Genomic DNA, 17,661 nt, shown 5'->3' with positions numbered 1-17,661 from the left:
CGTAAGCCTATGTCATCTACTCGTGCTGAGGCAATCATCATTTTCCTCTTGACATACTTATTCCACTATGCTTATAAATTACCCATCTCTCCACCCCACCTCTCCCGGATACGAAAAGATACGGAAGGGTAAGATTGCATACGAAAGGGTAAGATTGTTGAGGGGCCAGAGACATAATAGGGGGCTAAGGAGCTCACCTTGCCAACCTTGGTTTGATCCCCAGCGCCAAAATTCCCTGAGACAAAAACAAAAACTGAACCGAGTCTGTGAAAGAATAAATGTACAGCGACCCAGACTAGAGGGGCTGAGCCGTAACACCATGCAGGGGGCACTGGCCCTGCATGCGGCCGGACCAGGTTCCATCCCCAGCGCCCCATACGGTCCAGGAGTACCTGAGCACTGCTGGTGTGGCCCAGAAACGATAGACGCACCCCAGTTCAGCGTAGCACGCAAACTAAAGGGAGGATGGAGCTGGAAGACTCACCTTTCAGGGGCGGGCTGGGTCTAGTGGGAAGGGCGCTTGCTGACAGCTGACCCAGATTGGATCCCCAGAACCACATACGGTCCCTGCGCCCTGCGAGGAGTGATCCCCGAGCCAAGAGGGAAGGGGAAACGCTGAACACTGCTGGGTGGGCTCGAAAATCAAAGAAAATTTTTTTGAGTGGTGGAGACTCCACCTAGCAGTGCTCAGGGTTTATTCCTGGCACAGCTCGGGGAACCCTGTGTGATGCTGGGAATCAAACCTGGGTCAGCTGCGTGCCAGGTAAGCGCCCTTCCTGCTGTATGCTGTCTCTGACCCCTAGAATCGCCACTTGAATAGTACTCAAGCGCAGAGCCTTGTGTGGGTCCAAAACCTAATCTAGAAGGAGGGCCTGTTCTGAAACTCCCAGGAACCTTCCTTTGAAAGAAACACAGGCAACCAAACCCCACGGCTTACTCTACTCAGTGGCAAACAGGGGGTTAGTTTTCCAGCCCCCAAATCCTGCCCCAGCTCAGAGGGTCCCTGGGGTCGGGCTCCAGTGCCCAATCCAAGGTGCCCGTGTCTGGCGTCTCTGGCACACGCTGCCCCGAGGTAGGGCCGACGCAGGAGCACTTCCCATCACACAGGATCCACCCGGTTTGCATCCTGGGCCCTCGGAATTAGCCGCACGGCCTTCTGCCCGTGACCTTTCAGAGGGGACAGGAGCCCACCTGGCCGCCCTCCCCATGAGGCTGTCGATCGAGCCCGTCTCCAAACGCCCCGGGAGCCGCGCGGCAGCTGTGGCGCTGAGGGGAGGCTAGCCGGGCCCCGCTGAGAGCCACTAACCGGTGTCACCTCCCCCGAGGGACTCAGGCTCTGCTCCCCGGAGCCGCCATGGGGGGCGCGGAAGGAACCAGAAGATGCAGCTGAACTCCAAGTACAAACTTTTATTTCTATTCCAAGGATGTTGATAATTACAATAGCAAAATCAGAAGACGGGGAGGGGCTCTGAGATGGCTGCAGAGCAGCCGCGACACCTCACTTCCGCTCGGGACAGAGCCCAGCTTGGTCCGGGGGGAGGGGCCACCCTGGTCTTCTCAGTGGAAGCGGTGAAGACGAAACACGCCCCCTCCCCAGAGACAGCAGTGACACCGGCTCCCCGGGCCCCGTGCACGGCCGCCAGCCGAGGGCCTGTCTGCACACCGCCACTGGCCTGGCGCACCGCGGGCTGCGCACAGCAGAGGCCGGGACGCTAGGAGGGAGCGGGAAGAACACAGGACAGCTCCCCGAAACCCCAAGCTTAGGGCCCTGCGGGGAAGGGAGGAGTCACTCGGCTGGTGGGTTTCCGGAAGGCGAGCCCACCAGAACCAGGCAGCACCGAGACTCGGTGGCGGCGGGTGTCGGGAGGGAGGACTCTGGCTCTGCCACCCGCAGGCGAGAGCTCGGCCGCCGCCTTCCCCAGCGCCTCCCTGCTCACCCTCCCTCGCACCCCAAACTCCCACAGCACAATCGCGAAAGACACACGTGGCCGTAACCCAGGAAAGCGTCCTGAGCGCAGCGCCGTCACTCCTCTTCCCCGGCACCCCCGGCTCCCGGCTGCTTAGGGGGTTTGGCCTGTCGGGCAAGAAAACACAAGCTCATGTAGAAGCGAAAACCACGCCAGGCTCCGCCGAGCCCTGGAAATGTCGCGTTTCTCTGGGACCGTCACAGCCCCGGCCAGTGCTGGGGGAGCCCCTTACCTTGGCAGCCCTGCGGTAGCTGGCAGGGGCGGCGGCGACCCGGGCGCTCCTGCCACTGGAAGAGAAGGATTGGAAACCCGTTCCCGAGTGCGTCCCCAGAGCCGAGACACGGCAGGGCTCAAAGCGCAGGGCTGACCCCGACTGGCCACCCCCCAGCGCCACCCCAGCCCACAGAGGTGGCCCGAGCGGCCCGCAGCTATGCCAGCCCCAGCCACTGAGCCATCGGGTCCCTGCCCCTCCCGCCCCCCAGCAAAGTGGGCCAGAGCCTGCCGGAGCAGAGGGCAGCTCGGCCAAGCCGCAGCAGGAACCGCGGGAGCCCAGGCGGTTACCTTGCTCCGAATCTCCCCGCCGGCCCACGAGGGAAGGAGGGAGCCAGGTTTTCAGGGTAGAGGGTCCGAGCGGAGTGCAGGGCCGGGCTGTGCCCGGGGGCCGGGGCCCCGCTGAGGCTGCTCCGACTGCGCCCCCGGGGGTCCTGGCCAGCCAGGTTGCTGAGCTTCAGCACCCGGGGCGGGCTGAGCTGGCACGCGGGCCGGGAGCTGGGCGCGGCGGCCGCCAGCTGGCCGCAGGGAGGCACCAGACTGCCCAGGGGGCTGCCAGGGGCCAGAGGGTGGGCGGGCCCCTTCGCCTGCTTCGTGTTGTCCACGTAGCCGAAAGACAGGTCACCTGCGGAGAGCAGACAGCGCCGGCTGCAGGAAGTCTGCGGTGGCTGGGGACACGGGGCGTCGGGGAGGAACAGAGATGATTCTGGGGCCGGGGAGAGCCGGAAGAGGCCTGGGTTCCATCCCCAGCACCCGCTGCTCCCCCAAGTCCCATGGGAGTGGCCCCCGAGCACTGTGGCAGGAGTAAGCCCTAAGCACCACTGGGTGTGGCTTTTGATTTTACCAAAAAGGGGGTGAGGGCGGGGGGGAGACAGGACACGGTAGGCGCCGGCCTTGCATGCGGCCAGCCCAAGTCTGCTCTCTGGCATCCCCTGTGGTTTCCCGAGCACTGCCGGGAGTGAGCCGGAGCGGCCCAAACCTCAGCCCCGCCACCAAAGGTTCTGTTCAACCGCAGCCACTGCTCCTGAGGATGACTGGAAGCAGGCACCCGTGTCTCCAGGGCAGGGCGGGGGGGACAGGCATGACAAGAGTGCGAGGCAGCCGAGGAAGAACTGCAGTCTCAGAAACAGTTTCTCTGCCTGCTTCTGAGGCTCCTGGGTGAGTCCGTGAGCCCAGGGGTATTTCTTGGTTTGGCTTGTTCGGGGGCCACACCCAGCGGTGCTCAGGGCACCCTAGGGTGCCGGGATTGAACCCAGGTCAGCTGCACGCAAGGCAAATGTCCTGCTTGCTGTCCTACCACTCCGGCCTCCCCGCGGGGCCAGCCTCACGGCTGCCGCTGACACCACCCCCCTATGAAGCTTGTCTCCAGAGGGTGGCCTCGCCTGTCCCCACCCATGCGGTACTTGTGGTAAAGCCCCTTTGGAGGGATGGGTATTCGAGCATTGTATAACTGAGATTTAAACCTGAAAACTTTGTAACTTTCCACATGGTGACTCAATAAAAAATTAAAAAAATAAAAATAAAAATAAAAAAAAGCCCCTTTGGAGCAGAGAACAGTAAGGGAGAATGGTTCGACTGGGCTGCAGCAAATGGGCCGGGCTCGGTCCCGGCACCACGTAAAGAGAAACAATGAGTCAGGCTGTGTCCGGCTGGCCCTGGCCAATACCCTGGTGTCGGAGGCGTCTCTTGGGCAGCTCCGGCGAGGTGGCTGGAGGTCGCGACTCCTGTCTGGGAATCGCCTCCATCACGTGGTGGTTTGCTGTGACTGGCCTTTGGTCACACTGGTCCTAGAGGGAAGCAGCAGAGTCACTGCCTGGGACTGAGTCATCCCTGGGGAACAGGTGCGGTGACAGCACAACAAGTCGGGTGGACGCCGCTGATCTGCTCAGTCACTTTCCAAGGGGCCTGGCCTAAGCGGAAGCACGTGGAGAACACAGCCACTGTCCCCAGTGACGCCCACAAGCACCCGAACGGCTGTTCGTTCCCTGGCCGGTACAACAGGAGCCAAGGGGGAGGGTAGTGGGTACGAGCCTGCCCTGCATGTTGGCATCCCAGTCCCCTGGCACCAGGATGGCCCCCCCGCCCCGCTGGGAGTGATCACTGGGGACTGTTGGCTGTGGCCCCCAAACAAGAAGATGCTAGTGGTGCCATCAGACCTGCAGTGTTACCCCCCCACCACCACCACACACACACAGCAAACAGAATCCGTCAGGAAGATACTCTCGCTAGAAGGATGCGACCCCGGGCTGTCAACCTAAGAAGGGACCTTCGGTTGTGTCGCCCCACACAGATGTCCCCAGGAAGGGAGGAGGAATGACCTAAGGCCAAGCGTAAGGCCAAGGAGCCCTGGGCTCCCAGACCTTCAGGGACTCGAGACCCCAGTGCCGCCCGCGGGGACCCCCTGGCGCTCACCTGGTGGTGGAACAGCACCTCCTCCTCCAGCTGGACCCCACAGAATTCACACGGGATGATGACGCTGTCCTCTGCCGGGCCCGGGCTCTTCAACCCCATCAGAGAGTCCAGCTGGTTACTTGCGGCCTCCTGCAGAAGCTTCTGGAAGATGACATCTGGGTCCTCTACCCCTCGAGGGGAAGGGCTGCCCACCGTGAGCGGGGGTAAGGAACATGAAGGGTTACAGCTTGTCTGTCTCCAAAAACAGTGGAAAAAAAGAAAGATTAGGGGAAAATACATCCCTGAAACATTGTCTCAGTTACCAAATTTTAATAATGGTTAATATTGGGGAGATCAAGGGTGAAAAGAATACAAACCTCCCTCTGATTTTAATTTTTTCTATAAAATTTTATTTATGGCACTAGGGATCAAGCCCAGAGCCTCCTACGCAGTGCAAGGTTTTGTTTTCATTTTGTGTGTGTGTGTTTATGTAATTATTCTCTTTAGAAATGACTCGAGATTCTCCCACAACTGTACAAATATGGCAACTCTTCTCTTCTGCCATCCCTGCTAGATCTCCAGTGCTAATCGCACACCAGATACTAGAAGGGTCCAAACACGGTATTATTCCCCTTCCAGGAGGCTGAGCCTTCCACCAGGAGAGCCGAGGGGCTACTGAACAGCCGTGGGCGCGCCTGGCGGGCTCAAAGCGGAGGAACCCTCCCTAGCTCGTCTGCAACCCCAAGGACGGGTTTCCCGTCATCCTAACTGGACAAGAAGCTTCAGGGATGCAGAGACAGTTCCAGGGCTGAGCACACGTGTGGCACGCAGGAGGCCTGGCTGTAAGTCCCCGCATGGCTAAGGAACCGCCATGCTCCCCCACGCACAGAACAGCCTCCGAGCACTGTCAGGGATGGCCCCGAGTACTCGATAAGAAATTTCAATTGGGCTGGAGCGATAGCACAGTGGGGAGGGCGTTTGCCTTGCACACGGCCGACCTGGGTTCGATTCCCAGCATCCCATCTGGTCCCCCGAGCACCGCCAGGAGTAATTCCTGAGTGCAGAGCCAGGAGTCAGCCCTGAGCATTGCCGGGTGTGACCCAAAAAGCCAAAAAAAAAAAAAAAAGAAATTTCCATCATCCCAAAGTAGTCAGGAACCCTGAGGTTGGCGCCGCGGCTGGAAGGGCTGGCCTGCGGTCGAGCTGAGATCCTGGCACTGCCCACACCGCCCAAGGGTGATCCCGGCGCTGCTGTGGTGTGGAATCCCAAGAAGCGCCCAGACACACGACCTGGGGGTCCCCCGCAGGGAGGGCGGAGAGCAGGCCATGTCTCACCAGCTCAGGGAAAGCCCAGAACCTTCCTCAGGGGTCAGCCCCACCAGAGAAAGAGGAAGAGGAGACAGCAGCGAAGACCAGAGAGAGGGCTGGGGGAGGGCACCGGCCCCGCAGGTGGCGGGCCTGGGTTCCCCCCTCGGCACCCCCCAGGGCCCCCCCGAACGCCCCAGAAGTGTCCTTGAACTCGGAGCCAGGAGGAGCCCTGGGCCCTGCTGGCGGAGGCTCCCCCACCCACAAGACAGTAAAAGCCTCAGAGTCTAGCAGGTGTGCGAGTGGCCAAGCGCGTGCAAGGCCCTCGGTCCACCCCCAGCCGCAGGCGGCCCAGAGGACGCGCGGGGTTGGCCCAGTGGCACCCAAACACCACTGGGAGTGACCCTAGTCAGTAAAACGTGGGCACAAGACTGGGAGAGCCCGTAGGGGAGCCCTGGCCCGGCCTCACACCCCCCGGGCTCGCGGGCAGCAGCTCCCCCAAAGGGCCGCGCGCGTCCCCGGCACCATGAACAGCCCCTGGGCCCGGCGGCTCCACCAAAAGGCACCAAAGCCTGAGTTTCTCTCTACGGCCGCCGAGAGCAGCAGCGTGTGGGGACATCACAGGCCGTCCCCCCCTCCCCTGACAATGAGGCGTGACAGTCACACGGGACTGCGGGGCCGTGCGGGCAACGAGCTGATGACGCAGGAGACACCACACACTGTCCGAAGGAAGAGCGAGAGGCCAAGAGCGCCCGAGGCCGGGGTCATGCCACAGCCAGGGACCTGGCTCAGCACACACACGTGCACGTGTGCACACACACACACACACACACACACACACACTCTCAGCCCCCTAGGAAGGGCACAGTGGCCTGGGGCCCCAGGGGTGCCCCCTTGCCCACACACCAGGCTCGGCACCACCCGCGCAGTCACCGCGCGAGTGACGCACCTGATGGTCGATGAGCAGCTCCTCCGGGTACAGCTCCTCACAGAACTCGCAGGGCAGCATGGTCTCCACGTCCGCACCTGCAGGGCAGGCCACAGTCTCACGCGCCCACTCGCCCCGGCTCCGCCCTCCCACCTCGGCCTACGGTATTGCCTAGAGGGGCCGGACACTCTCCAGAGCGAAGGACACCAGGCCCTGGGAAAAGAAGCACTGGGTGTGGCCCCGCAAAAGTAAAGCCTTGGGGCTGGAGTGATAGCACAGCGGGGAGGGCGTTTGCCTTGCACTCGGCCAACCTGGGTTCGAATCCCAGCATCCCATATGGTCCCCTGAGCACCGCCAGGGGTGATTCCTGAGTGCAGAGCCAGGAGTGACCCCTGTGCACTGCTGGGTGTGACCCAAAAAAAAAAAGCAAAAGCCTAAAATGCATACCCCTGCATTTTGAAAACAATGAACTCTACAAGACATTATCCACACGTGCAGAAAACTTGAGTTAATTTTCCTGGCATCTGCAATATGCTTGTTTACACAGGTAAACACGGGCTGACTCTTAAGCAACGCGTGCTAAAGTGTTTATAGGAATTTATGTCTTACACATCACTCTTAACTAGTTCATAGGGAGGAAAAAAATCACATAAGGAGAAAATGGAAAATAAAATTGGTGACTACAGACCAGAACACATAGTCAGAGCTGCGGCTCGAACGAGCCAGCCTACCTGCATCGCTGCCTGGGGCACTGGGCCCGGCCCGGGACTGGCCCACCTCGCACACGGCCCTCCAGAAGCCCTGCTCGGCCACACTGGGCAGCTGGCCCTCGCTCTGCAGGCTCAGAGCCAGCATGTAGTCCAGGTTCGAGCTGTCTTCTCCGCCCACGCCGGGGGGCTGTCTGCTTCCGTTTCTTTCCTGCCTTTCTTGTTCTTCCACTGGGGGGGGGGGGGGAAACTGGGGCTGGAGCGATAGGGCAGCGGGTGGGCTCTGCTATGCACGCGGCTGACCCGGGTTCGACCCCCGGCATCCCACATGGTCCCCCAAGCACTGCCAAGCATAACCCTGGGCAGCACCAGATGTGGCCCAAAAAGCCAAAATACAAAACACTGGTTCACCACCCTGCCATCACCAGCGGTTCCCCAAGCACCATCACTCCTGAGCACGGGGCCAGGAACGGCCCGGCACCGTGGAGAATGGCCACTGCCCCCCAGAACCAGAATCAAAGCAGAGAGGCCCGGGAGGTGGATTCGGTGCTTCACGGAGCCTCAGCCCGCAGCCGGCTGGACTGCAAGCAGCACGTGCGCTGCGGGGAGAGGCCCCGCCACTCTCCCTAGAGCAGGAACCCGGACGCAACAGACCTCGGCCCGCGGTGAGGCAGGCGTCTCGCTCTCCTGCTCGCGTCACCGTGACTGCGCTCGAGGCCGACTGCCCAAACTCGACTCCCGACTCGCCCCCCGCCACCCGCGTGCGCTGCAGCGGCCTCAGCCCAGCGCCCTCCGGTCGCCACCCGGCCCGCGGCGGTTCCGATCCAGCCACTCGGGTTCCCGAGCCCCACAGTGGACTCACGTCGGCCGCTGTGCCCCGGAAACTGGGACCCCACGTCCCTTCGCTCGGGGGTCCCGCCGTGGAAAAGGTCCGACTCGAAGTCCCTCAGGGGCCGCCGGGAGAGCCGGGTGGGGGGGTCCAGGGCCTCGATCTGTCTGAGGAGCTGGGACGCGATCCAGATTCCGTCCTGGGCCCAGGGCGCGTCGTAGGTGTCGGGAGACGGGGGCGCCTCGGCCCGCTTGGCCTCCCCGGCCTGGCCGCAGACCGCGGGGTGGGCCTTGAGGTCTTTGACCAGGACGTTGCGGCCGCAGGCGCCGCAGAGCTCGGTGCGGGCGCCACAGTACTCCTCGTGCTCCTGCAGCCTCACCACGGCCAGCTCCAGCTCGCAGTGCTGGCACCGGGCCGGCCGCAGCGGGCACTCGGCCTCCTGCAACACAGGGGCGGCAGAGGCCTGAGAAAGGCCGCGCCAGGGCCGGCCACGACTCTGGGCTCCCGTGCGCCCCGCCGCCAGCTCGGCTTGCTCCTCCGGTGCCGCGTTTCCCAGGCGCCACTTACCCCACTGCTGGGAGCAAGCCCGGGCCCTCCTCAGGCCAGCCAGGAGCCGCCCCCCAGCTGAGTCTTGCCCCGGCCCTGGCACGACTTTCTACACATTTTAAAAAACAACAACAGGGGCTGGAGTGATAGCACAGCGGGGAGGGCGTTTGCCTTGCACTCGGCCAACCCGGGTTCGAATCCCAGCATCCCATATGGTCCCCCGAGCACCGCCAGGGGTCATTCCTGAGTGCAGAGCCAGGAGTAACCCCTGTGCATCGCCAGGTGTGACCCAAAAAGCAAAAAATAAATAAAAAACAACAACAACAAAAAGAAATAGCTTCTAGGGGCTGGAGTGATAGTCCAGCAGGGAGGGCGTTTGTCTTGCATGCGCCAGCATCCCACAGGGTCCCCCGAGCACCGCCAGGAGTGACTCCTGAGTGCAGAGACAGGAGGAACCCCTGCCCCGAAAAGCAGGAAAATAAAAAGCATCAATAATCAAGTTAGCCTGAATCAGGAAGGTAGCTCAGAGAATGCGCACACACGCCTTCAGGAGGAAACCAGGGTCTGACACGCCCCCAAGGGGCCCCCAGAGTGACCCCAAGCAACTGTCCAGGAGCAGCCCCTGAGCAGTGCAGGGTGTGACCCAAAACCTAACAGCCAAAAATTAGGAGGAGGGGAAAAGTGAGGAATCAGCTCCCGGGTACGCTCAGCCACCAAGTGCTCCTCTGACAGGCACCATGAGGTCCTAAATCCTCCTCTTCCTTTTTCCCTGAGTCTAGGGGCAGAGAAAGTTCTAGAAGAGAGCTGTCCAGCCAGCTACTCCCAATCACTAGGTGTCCACAGTACAGAGAGCCCAGAACCGGCCGGGAAAGCGCCCCCCGACGCGCCCCCCGCCCCGCAGGCCCACCAACCTCATGCTGCTTCAGCTGCCTCTTCTCCAACTTCCTGCTGCACTTGCAGGTGACCTACGACGAGCGGCGAGGCGTCAAGCGACTGAGGCCCGCGCGCCGCCCACCCCCACCCCGCCCCCACCCCGGGCAGGGGCCTGACCTGGCAGTGGTCTGCGGCCATGTGCGCCTCCATCTCCGATTTGGGACATGGCTCCTTGCAGACGGGACACACGCCGATGTTCCTCTGACAGTGGATCTCGTGGATGGTGAAATTAAACACGGGGATCTCTCTCTTGCTACGGAAATAAGAAGATTAGCATCACTCCCCGCACCTCATGGTCCCCTGTGCACCTCCAAAAGAGGGCCCTGAGCACTGAGCAGGGAGTAGGCCCTGAGCACTCACTGGTAGGACTCAAAACCAAGAGTTATATTCTGAAAGGTTTCCATCGTTTGGGATCAGCTTGAGGCCATGCCCAGGGGTACTCGGGGACTATTCCTGGCTCCACGGGGCTCTGCATTTGGGGCTCACTTCTGGGGGTGCTCTGGGAACTAGCCCGTGCTGGGGGAATCCATGCTCGGGACCATGTGGTGCCAGGGACTGTACAAGGCTCCCAGGGAGGAGCTGCGTGGCCGGTGGCGTTTCCTGCCTGCTTCAGTGCCGGGAGGGTTCTGCCCATGCACCTGATGGATTTGGGGCTAATATCAAGTTCTTTTTTTTTTTGGGGGGGAGGTCATACCCGGCGATGCACAGGGGTTACTTCTGGCTCTGCACTCAGGAATTACTCCTGGCGGTACTCGGGGGACCATATGGGATGCTGGGAATCGAACCCGGGTCGGCCGCGTGCAAGGCCAACGCCCTACCCGCTGTGCTATCGCTCCGGCCCCAATATCAAGTTCTTAAATCCATTTTGACTTGACTTTTGTGCATGGCATTAGAAAAAGGCCTGAGTTTATTTCTTCACGTGTGGCCGGTCAGTTTTTCCAGCACCACCTGAAAAGGCTGTGTTCCACTTCGTACTCCTTGCTCCTCTGTCAAACACTGACTGACCACACACGGAAGACCCGCGCTGGATTTCCAGTTCTATTCCACCCACCCGAGCTCGGGCCTGACCCCAGTACGCATTACTACTGCTTGGTGGCAGGGCCTGGAGCTGGGGGAAGTGAGGCAAGGACTGCTTTGCTGCACCACCGTCAGGACTGTTCCATCTGCCTTTCTGGGACCCGCCCTGGGCACCGTCACCGGGGCTGAGCTCGCTGCATGTGGTAACGCTCAGGGGCGTGCTGCCAATCGGATGAAGTCACCCTCCCAATCGATGGCCTGCCGCAAGCCTGCAGACTTGCCTTTCTCAGAACACTCCCCCCGGCACCACGTGTGGCCCCCCGAGCCCGCCCGGAGTGAGCCCTGAGCACAGGTGGATGTGCCCAAATACACAAAGACAAACCTAAGAAATAAGAGGTATTTTTTTAGATTCAGTTCCTTACCAGTTGTCACAGAGTCGCGTGTCCGGGTCATCCAGAAACTCGGCCATGCTTGTTTTTCCTGGAAACTATAAAGGAAGAAGTTTCAAACTTTCAGTTTCATTTCTGCCCTGAGGATGACATGCAAAAACACAAACCAGGAAACCAAAACCACTAAACAGAAATGTCACCGACGCGCAGATGTTAACACGCTTCTAATGTCCAACATACCACACCTTTCCGTAGGAGTAGTGTGGCCAATCCAGGTTTGATCCCTGGCACCCTTATGGTCCCCCAAGCCACACCAAAAGTGATCCCTAAAACAACCAGGAGTAATCCCTGAGCACTGTTGGGTGTGGGTACCTCCCAAAAAGTTTTTAGAAAAGTATAAAGTTTTACTTACAAAAAAAATGAAGATTTTTCTCAAATACCCCAAATACATCATAACTACAGTAACAATTAAAAAAATCGGAAACACTAAAGCAATACAAAACTGAAAACCAGTCTGTACACCTTAGTCAAATTTCCTCAGTCACCTCGCTAGTGCCTCTTTGCTGCTTGAGGGTCCAACCTGAAAACCCCGATATTGCATTTTATTCTCTCTCCATAGTCTTCTCTGATCTAGCATATTTCTTCAGTCTGCTCATCTCTTTGGGGGAGAAGAACTGGGGGTGCTGCTGGTCTACTCCCAGTCCAGTGCTCAGGGCTATCCTAGCACTGGACTGGGAACCGAGGGCCTCATGCATGTAGAACTGGACACTCCAGCCCCTCCATGCTCTCGGCCCTGCCCTTCATCCTCACAGTGCTGTGTGCTGGCTACTGGGTGTGTAAAAGCACTTCATGGGGCTGGAGCAATACTACAGCGGGGAGGGCGTTTGCCGTGCATGCAGCACCCCGAGTTCAATCCCCAGCATCCTATGTGGTCCCCCAAGCACCGCCAGGAGTAACCCCTGAGCATCGCTGGGTGTGACGAAAGAAAAGAAAGGAAGAGACAAAGAGAGAGAATGAGAGAAAGAGAGAAGGAAAGAAAGAAAGAAAGAAAGAAAGAAAGAAAGAAAGAAAGAAAGAAAGAAAGAAAGAAAGAAAGAAAGAAAGAAAGAAAGAAGAAACACTTCATTTGAGTTTGCTCTAAGTTTCTCCTGATTACTGTCCTCTGGGCCAAGTGCTCACCTGCGGGCGTTAGCAAGCACACTGTGACAGGCACGCTAGCCTGAAACAGCTGAGTGTGTCCAACAGGTTTCTCCCATCTCCAGGCTTTTGCTTATTCATTCATTTATTTTTTTGGTGAAGCAAAATCGTTTTTATTGAGCGAAACTTACTTAGGAAGCTGTGAGGGGGTTGTGTTTGGAGTGGGGGGTCCTGGGGGGCATCTGCCTGCACACAGCGACCCAGATTCCACCCCCAGCCCACTGGGAGAGATTAAAACAAAAAAGAGACCCCCAGGTGTCTCCAGAGCAGAAAAAGCTCCAAGCAAAGAGACCAGAACAAGCAAAGGTGCGGCAGGCGGGCGCGGGGAGGAGCTGGTTTCTCTTTTCCAGCCTGTTCAGCCGGGGCGGGTCAGGGACCGAGCCGGGTGGGAGAGCTCATCCTTCCTCCCGTACCCGTGACACCCAAAACACAGCGCTTTAAAGGCAGAGAAGGCGCCAGAAAAACCCCACCGGAGGCAAGGCACCTGCCGTGCACGCTGTGTCCAGGGCTCACTCCTGAGCACCATGGAGGTGGCCCGGGGCACCCCCCGCCCCAAGAAGAGAAGTCGAAGCAGAAAGCCAAGGGCTAGAAACACAACGCCCAGCGTTTAACTGGGATCACCGCTTCCGGGGCAGGGAGCACCTCAGTGCCCCGACTGCTTGCCCGGGGCTGCGGAGGGCTCAGAGCCACTTACTGAGGGAGGAAAATAGGCCAGTACGGGTACCTCACACCTGAGGGCTCGCTCGTCTTTGCGGTCTGTGCTGGGGGCTGAGCCCAGCGGGGGAATCGCACCCGGCGCCTGCGTGCCCGGCACGGGCCTCAGCCTTCGAGGCTGCCCCAGGCTCCAGAACATTCATGTGGAGATAAATAAGTGTGTGGGGGGGAGGGGGAATTCTTCGCTTTTGTGGTGCCAGGGGCTACCCCCGGCTCTGCGCTGCGGGTGGGGGTGACCCAGGCTGTAGTCTGGGAGCCAGCCCGGAGCCCCAGGAGTTCTCTGTTTTAGGGGGAAACTTTGAGCTGAGCCTCTGGGAGGGCCTGGAGAGCACCAGGGCACTGGCACAGGGCTGGCCCGGGTCTGGTTCCCTCTGAGCATCGCTGGGTGTGGCCCCAAAACTAAAAACAAAACTCTGGGCGTTTCAGGTGAGCAGGGTCCAGCCCGGGAAAGAGGAAGGCCACCGAGGGTGAGGCTGGCTGGGGGCAGGAGGAGAAAGTAGGGGAGGCCTGCGCACGGGAAGGGGGCACCCGCGGGGGGGTCTCACCGTGAAGCCTGGCGCGGGCTCTCCTCCAGGGCCCAGAAGCGACGGGCACCCCGACAGCGGCTCAGCTGGGACACAGCCGGGACGGGACACACCTGCGGGAGAAAACTCGGGGTCAAGGTCCCGAGGGCCGCGGCCCGAAGCCGTTTGGGGGGGAAGGGGGCCCCACGTTCTAGGCCTCCACGGCAGGCCCCTCCCAAGGCCGGAGCCCCCCACGACAGGCCTGGAGAGGCCAGCGGGGCCTGGCTCCGGGCGTGCTCCCCCACCGAGAGGCGTCACCGAACCCTGGGGCCCAGCACCCGCTCCCTAGGGCCCCGGGGCAGGCACCCGGGGGTGCTGAGCTCTTTGGGGAGGGCCCGACCCAGCGCCCGGAGAGGGTTCCCGGCCGAGCCGACGCCGGGGCGCGGGGCAGGCGCGGGAGCGGGCACGGGGCTGGCTCCGGGGCGTGCCAGGTGGGCACGGGGCGCGCGGGGCGGGCACCGGACGGGCACGGGGCGTGCGGGGTGGGCACCGGGCCGGGCGTCGGCGTGCGGGGCCCGTGCGGGGCGAATGACAGGAGGGGAGGGGGCGACCGCCCGGACCCGCAGCCAGGCGAGGGGCGGCGGGGTGGGACCCCCGGGGCGGGGCGGGGGGCTCGCCCGGCGGGCAGCGTCGGGGTCGCGGGGCGGGTCTCCGCCGACGCCCGGAGAACGCGCGGCCCCCGGCGCGGGCCCGAGACGCCGCCAGCGCGCCCCCCGCCCCCCGCCGGCGGCTCGGCCCGAGGGGGCCCGCGCGAGGCCCCCCGGCGCAGGCCGCCGCGACGCTCACCTGGAAGCCGCGACACGGCGCCGCCGAGCCGCCAGCAGCCCCCGAGCTCGGGCGGCCCGCACCGAACAACGGCCCCAGAACCGCCTCGCCGCTTCCGAGCGTCAGGGAGCCGCGCGCCCATTGGCCGGGGCCCGCCCCGCCCGCCGGCCTATTGGCCGGCACGGCCGTCGCTCCCGGAGTCCCGCCTTCTGCGCGCCGATTGGCTCCTGCGGCCCCGCGGGGGCGTGTCCCGGGAAGTCCCCGGGCGGGCGGGGGAGCCGGGGCGGGCGCAGCAACCGCCTGTGGCGCGGGTCGCGGCCACCCACTGCAGGGCAGGACCCCGCGCAGGCATTGCCAACGCACCCGCTAGGCTCGCACGCGTAACGGCCTCTGTTGTCATCAGCCGTTAATAGTTCGCAGTCCTCCCTGCTGCTCTTCGCGCGCCCTCGTGCAGGGTTTCAGCCCGCATTTGCGCAAGGGCGGTTGAGTCCGGGTTTCTGCGCTGCTGCCTGTGATCTGGATCTCTGAGCTCTTCCCCCCACAGACCCCCAGCATCCCACAGTCCAGCATCACCGAGAGCTAGTTACGACTCTCTCAAGTCTCGCGGGTAGGGACATAAATCAGAGGGCTGCAGCTCAGGCTCTGGACAGGGATCCTTGGGTGCCACCAGGTGCGGCCCCAAACAAACAAACAAGGGGCTGGAGCGATAGCACAGCGGGTAGGGCGTTTGCCTTGCACGCGGCCGACCCAGGTTCGATCCCCACCATCCCATATGGTCCCCTGAGCACCGCCAGGAGTAATTCCTGAGTGCAGAGCCAGAAGTAACCCCTGTGCAGAGCCAGGTGTGACCCAAAAAGCAAAATATATATATATATATATATATATATATATATTAATATATATATATATTAAAGAAACCACATTGCTGATGTGTATTTTCCTTAGGGAATTGCTTTGATAAGCAAAAGTAAATAAACAAAACAATAGAGAGATGACTCAGTGGCTGAAGCCCGAGATGCCAGTCTAGTCGCCAGGTCTACTGCACTTGGCACCTGGCAGTTTTGTGGACCCAGACACCACCAGGGGACTCGGAGCAGCCAGAAGGGGCTGGAGAGGTAGCATAGAGGCACAAACATTTGGGATCCTGTTTGTTTTCTTTTGGCATCACACGGCCGTGCGGAGGGCTTACTCCTGGCTCTGCACTCAGGAATTACTCCTGGCAGTGCTCAGGAGACCATATGGGGAAACCAAGGATCGAACTCAGGTGGGCCTCATGCCAGGCACGACCCTTGCTCGCTGTCCTATTGCTCCTGCCCCCTGAGACATTCATTTCCGTGTGGCCCACCCCAGTGCAATCCCCGACACCATGTGTCGTTCTTCTGAGCACCACCAGGGGTCACTCCAGAGCACGGAGCCTGGACTAGCTTTGGAGCACCAGGGGGTGTGGCCCCAAGCAGAAACAGGCTCCACAGGTGCAGAACATGCTGTATGCGCTCAATGACAGGAACCACAACGTTCCCCTCAGCACCACCCAGTGTGGCCCCCAAACAACAAGAGGAAGAAACAACAGCATTAAAGGGTGTGGCTTGAGCTCAGAGCTAAATCACTTGCTCTGTATTTGGAGGACTCGATCCTTAGCACCTAAGAAGCACACACAAAAAGCAAAGCAATGGGGCTGGAGCGATAGCACAGCGGGTAGGGCGTTTGCCTTGCACACGGCCGACCCGGGTTCTATCCCCGGCATCCCATATGGTCCCTCAAGCACTGCCAGGAGCAATTCCTGAGTGCAAAGGAGTAACCCCTGAACATTGCCGGGTGTGACCCAAAAAGCAAAAAAAAAAAAAAATCAAAGCAAAACAGGGAGACTGAGCAACAGCACAGCGGCTCTGGTGTTTGCCGCGCACATGGCTGACCTGGGTTCGATCTGACCCCTGAGCCCCAGCCACGAGTGATCCCGAGCACTGAGCCAGGAGTCAGCCCTGAGCATTGCGGGTGTGGCCCCAAAACCAAACCAAACCAAAAAAAAAAATCAAAGCAAAACAAAAACTATTATTTATTTTTTTTCTTTTTGGGTCACACACAGGGGTTACTCCTGGCTCTGCACTCAGAAATTACTCCTGGCGGTGCTCAGGGGACCATATAGGATGCTGGGAATCGAACTCGGGTCGGCCGTGTGCAAGGCAAACGCCCTTCCCGCTGTGCTATCACTCCAGCCCCCACAAAAACTATTCTTAAGACCCTGCATCCAAGAAGGGAAACTCCAGGATGCCCGCCTTATGTGGAGGAGGTTGAGGTTCAGTCCCCAAAAACACTGGGCTGAAGAACTCCTGAGCACTGCTGAAGGTGGCCAAAAAAAAAAGGCAAAAAAACCCAAACTGAAAAAGAACCTGTATTCTGAGAACAAATCTCCCCTATCCACATACCCTGTAGCCACAATGTGGAAAAGGGAATAATTTTCCAACTCCTTAAAACTGTGATTATGCCTAGGACTAAACAACTCGATCTCGAAACTTCTAGGGAACATCTTATAAATATAGGAATTCTCCTGCTGTATAATTAGAAAGATGTTTATTACTGTCTGGAGGAATGAAAAATAGCAACACGTGGTTCCTCTGGAGGAGACAAGTTGAAGAAATTATACTTTGATGGTGTCACGGAGTAAAGAGAACAGTGCTGGGTGGCTAGCACGGTAGCTAAGACTTGGCTTGCGCTTGCTAACCCAATTTAACTTCCTGAACCACAGACAGCCTCCAGCCAACCCCCCAGAAAAGAAACATGCAAGAAAGATATGTAAAATAGACTTTTGTAAAAAAAAAAAATAAAATATATTAAGATTCTGGGGCTGGAGCGATAGCAAAGCAGGTAGGGTGTTTGCCTTGCATGCGGCTGACCTGGGTTTGATTCCTCCACCCCTCTTGGAGAGCCCGGCAAGCTACTGAGAGTATCTCGCCCACACGGCAGAGCCTGACAAGCTACCCGTGTTATATTTGATATGCCAAAAACAGTAAGAACAAGTCTCACAATGGAGATGTTACTGGTGCCCGCTCGAGCAAATCAATGAACGGGATGACAGTGACAGTGACTTTTGTGAAAAAAAAATTAAAATATATTAATAAGATTCTGAGCTGGAGTGATAGCACA

At 59.8% G+C, this 17,661-nt stretch overlaps 1 protein-coding gene across 1 annotated transcript; it reads right to left on the bottom strand.

Moving 5' to 3' along the window:
• Positions 1–1,392: 1,392 nt before the first annotated feature.
• TRAFD1 (TRAF-type zinc finger domain containing 1) lies at positions 1,393–14,647 on the bottom strand. Its single transcript, XM_055147451.1, has 13 exons — positions 14,542–14,647; positions 13,738–13,829; positions 11,315–11,379; positions 9,993–10,128; positions 9,854–9,907; positions 8,430–8,835; positions 7,592–7,798; positions 6,882–6,958; positions 4,650–4,880; positions 3,904–4,024; positions 2,529–2,862; positions 2,200–2,254; positions 1,393–2,074 (listed from the first exon to the last, which is right to left on the bottom strand). Exons 3-13 carry the CDS (start codon positions 11,359–11,361, stop codon positions 2,024–2,026), a joined length of 1,719 nt encoding a protein of 572 aa, XP_055003426.1. The 5' UTR covers positions 11,362–11,379; positions 13,738–13,829; positions 14,542–14,647; the 3' UTR covers positions 1,393–2,023.
• Between the last annotated feature and the right edge of the window lie 3,014 nt (positions 14,648–17,661).

This window comes from Sorex araneus, chromosome 9 (assembly GCF_027595985.1).
Source record: "Sorex araneus isolate mSorAra2 chromosome 9, mSorAra2.pri, whole genome shotgun sequence".
Classification (NCBI taxonomy): domain Eukaryota; kingdom Metazoa; phylum Chordata; class Mammalia; order Eulipotyphla; family Soricidae; genus Sorex; species Sorex araneus.
The sequence above is the reverse complement of the archived record's forward strand: the minus strand, read 5'-3'. Positions and strand labels throughout refer to the sequence as shown.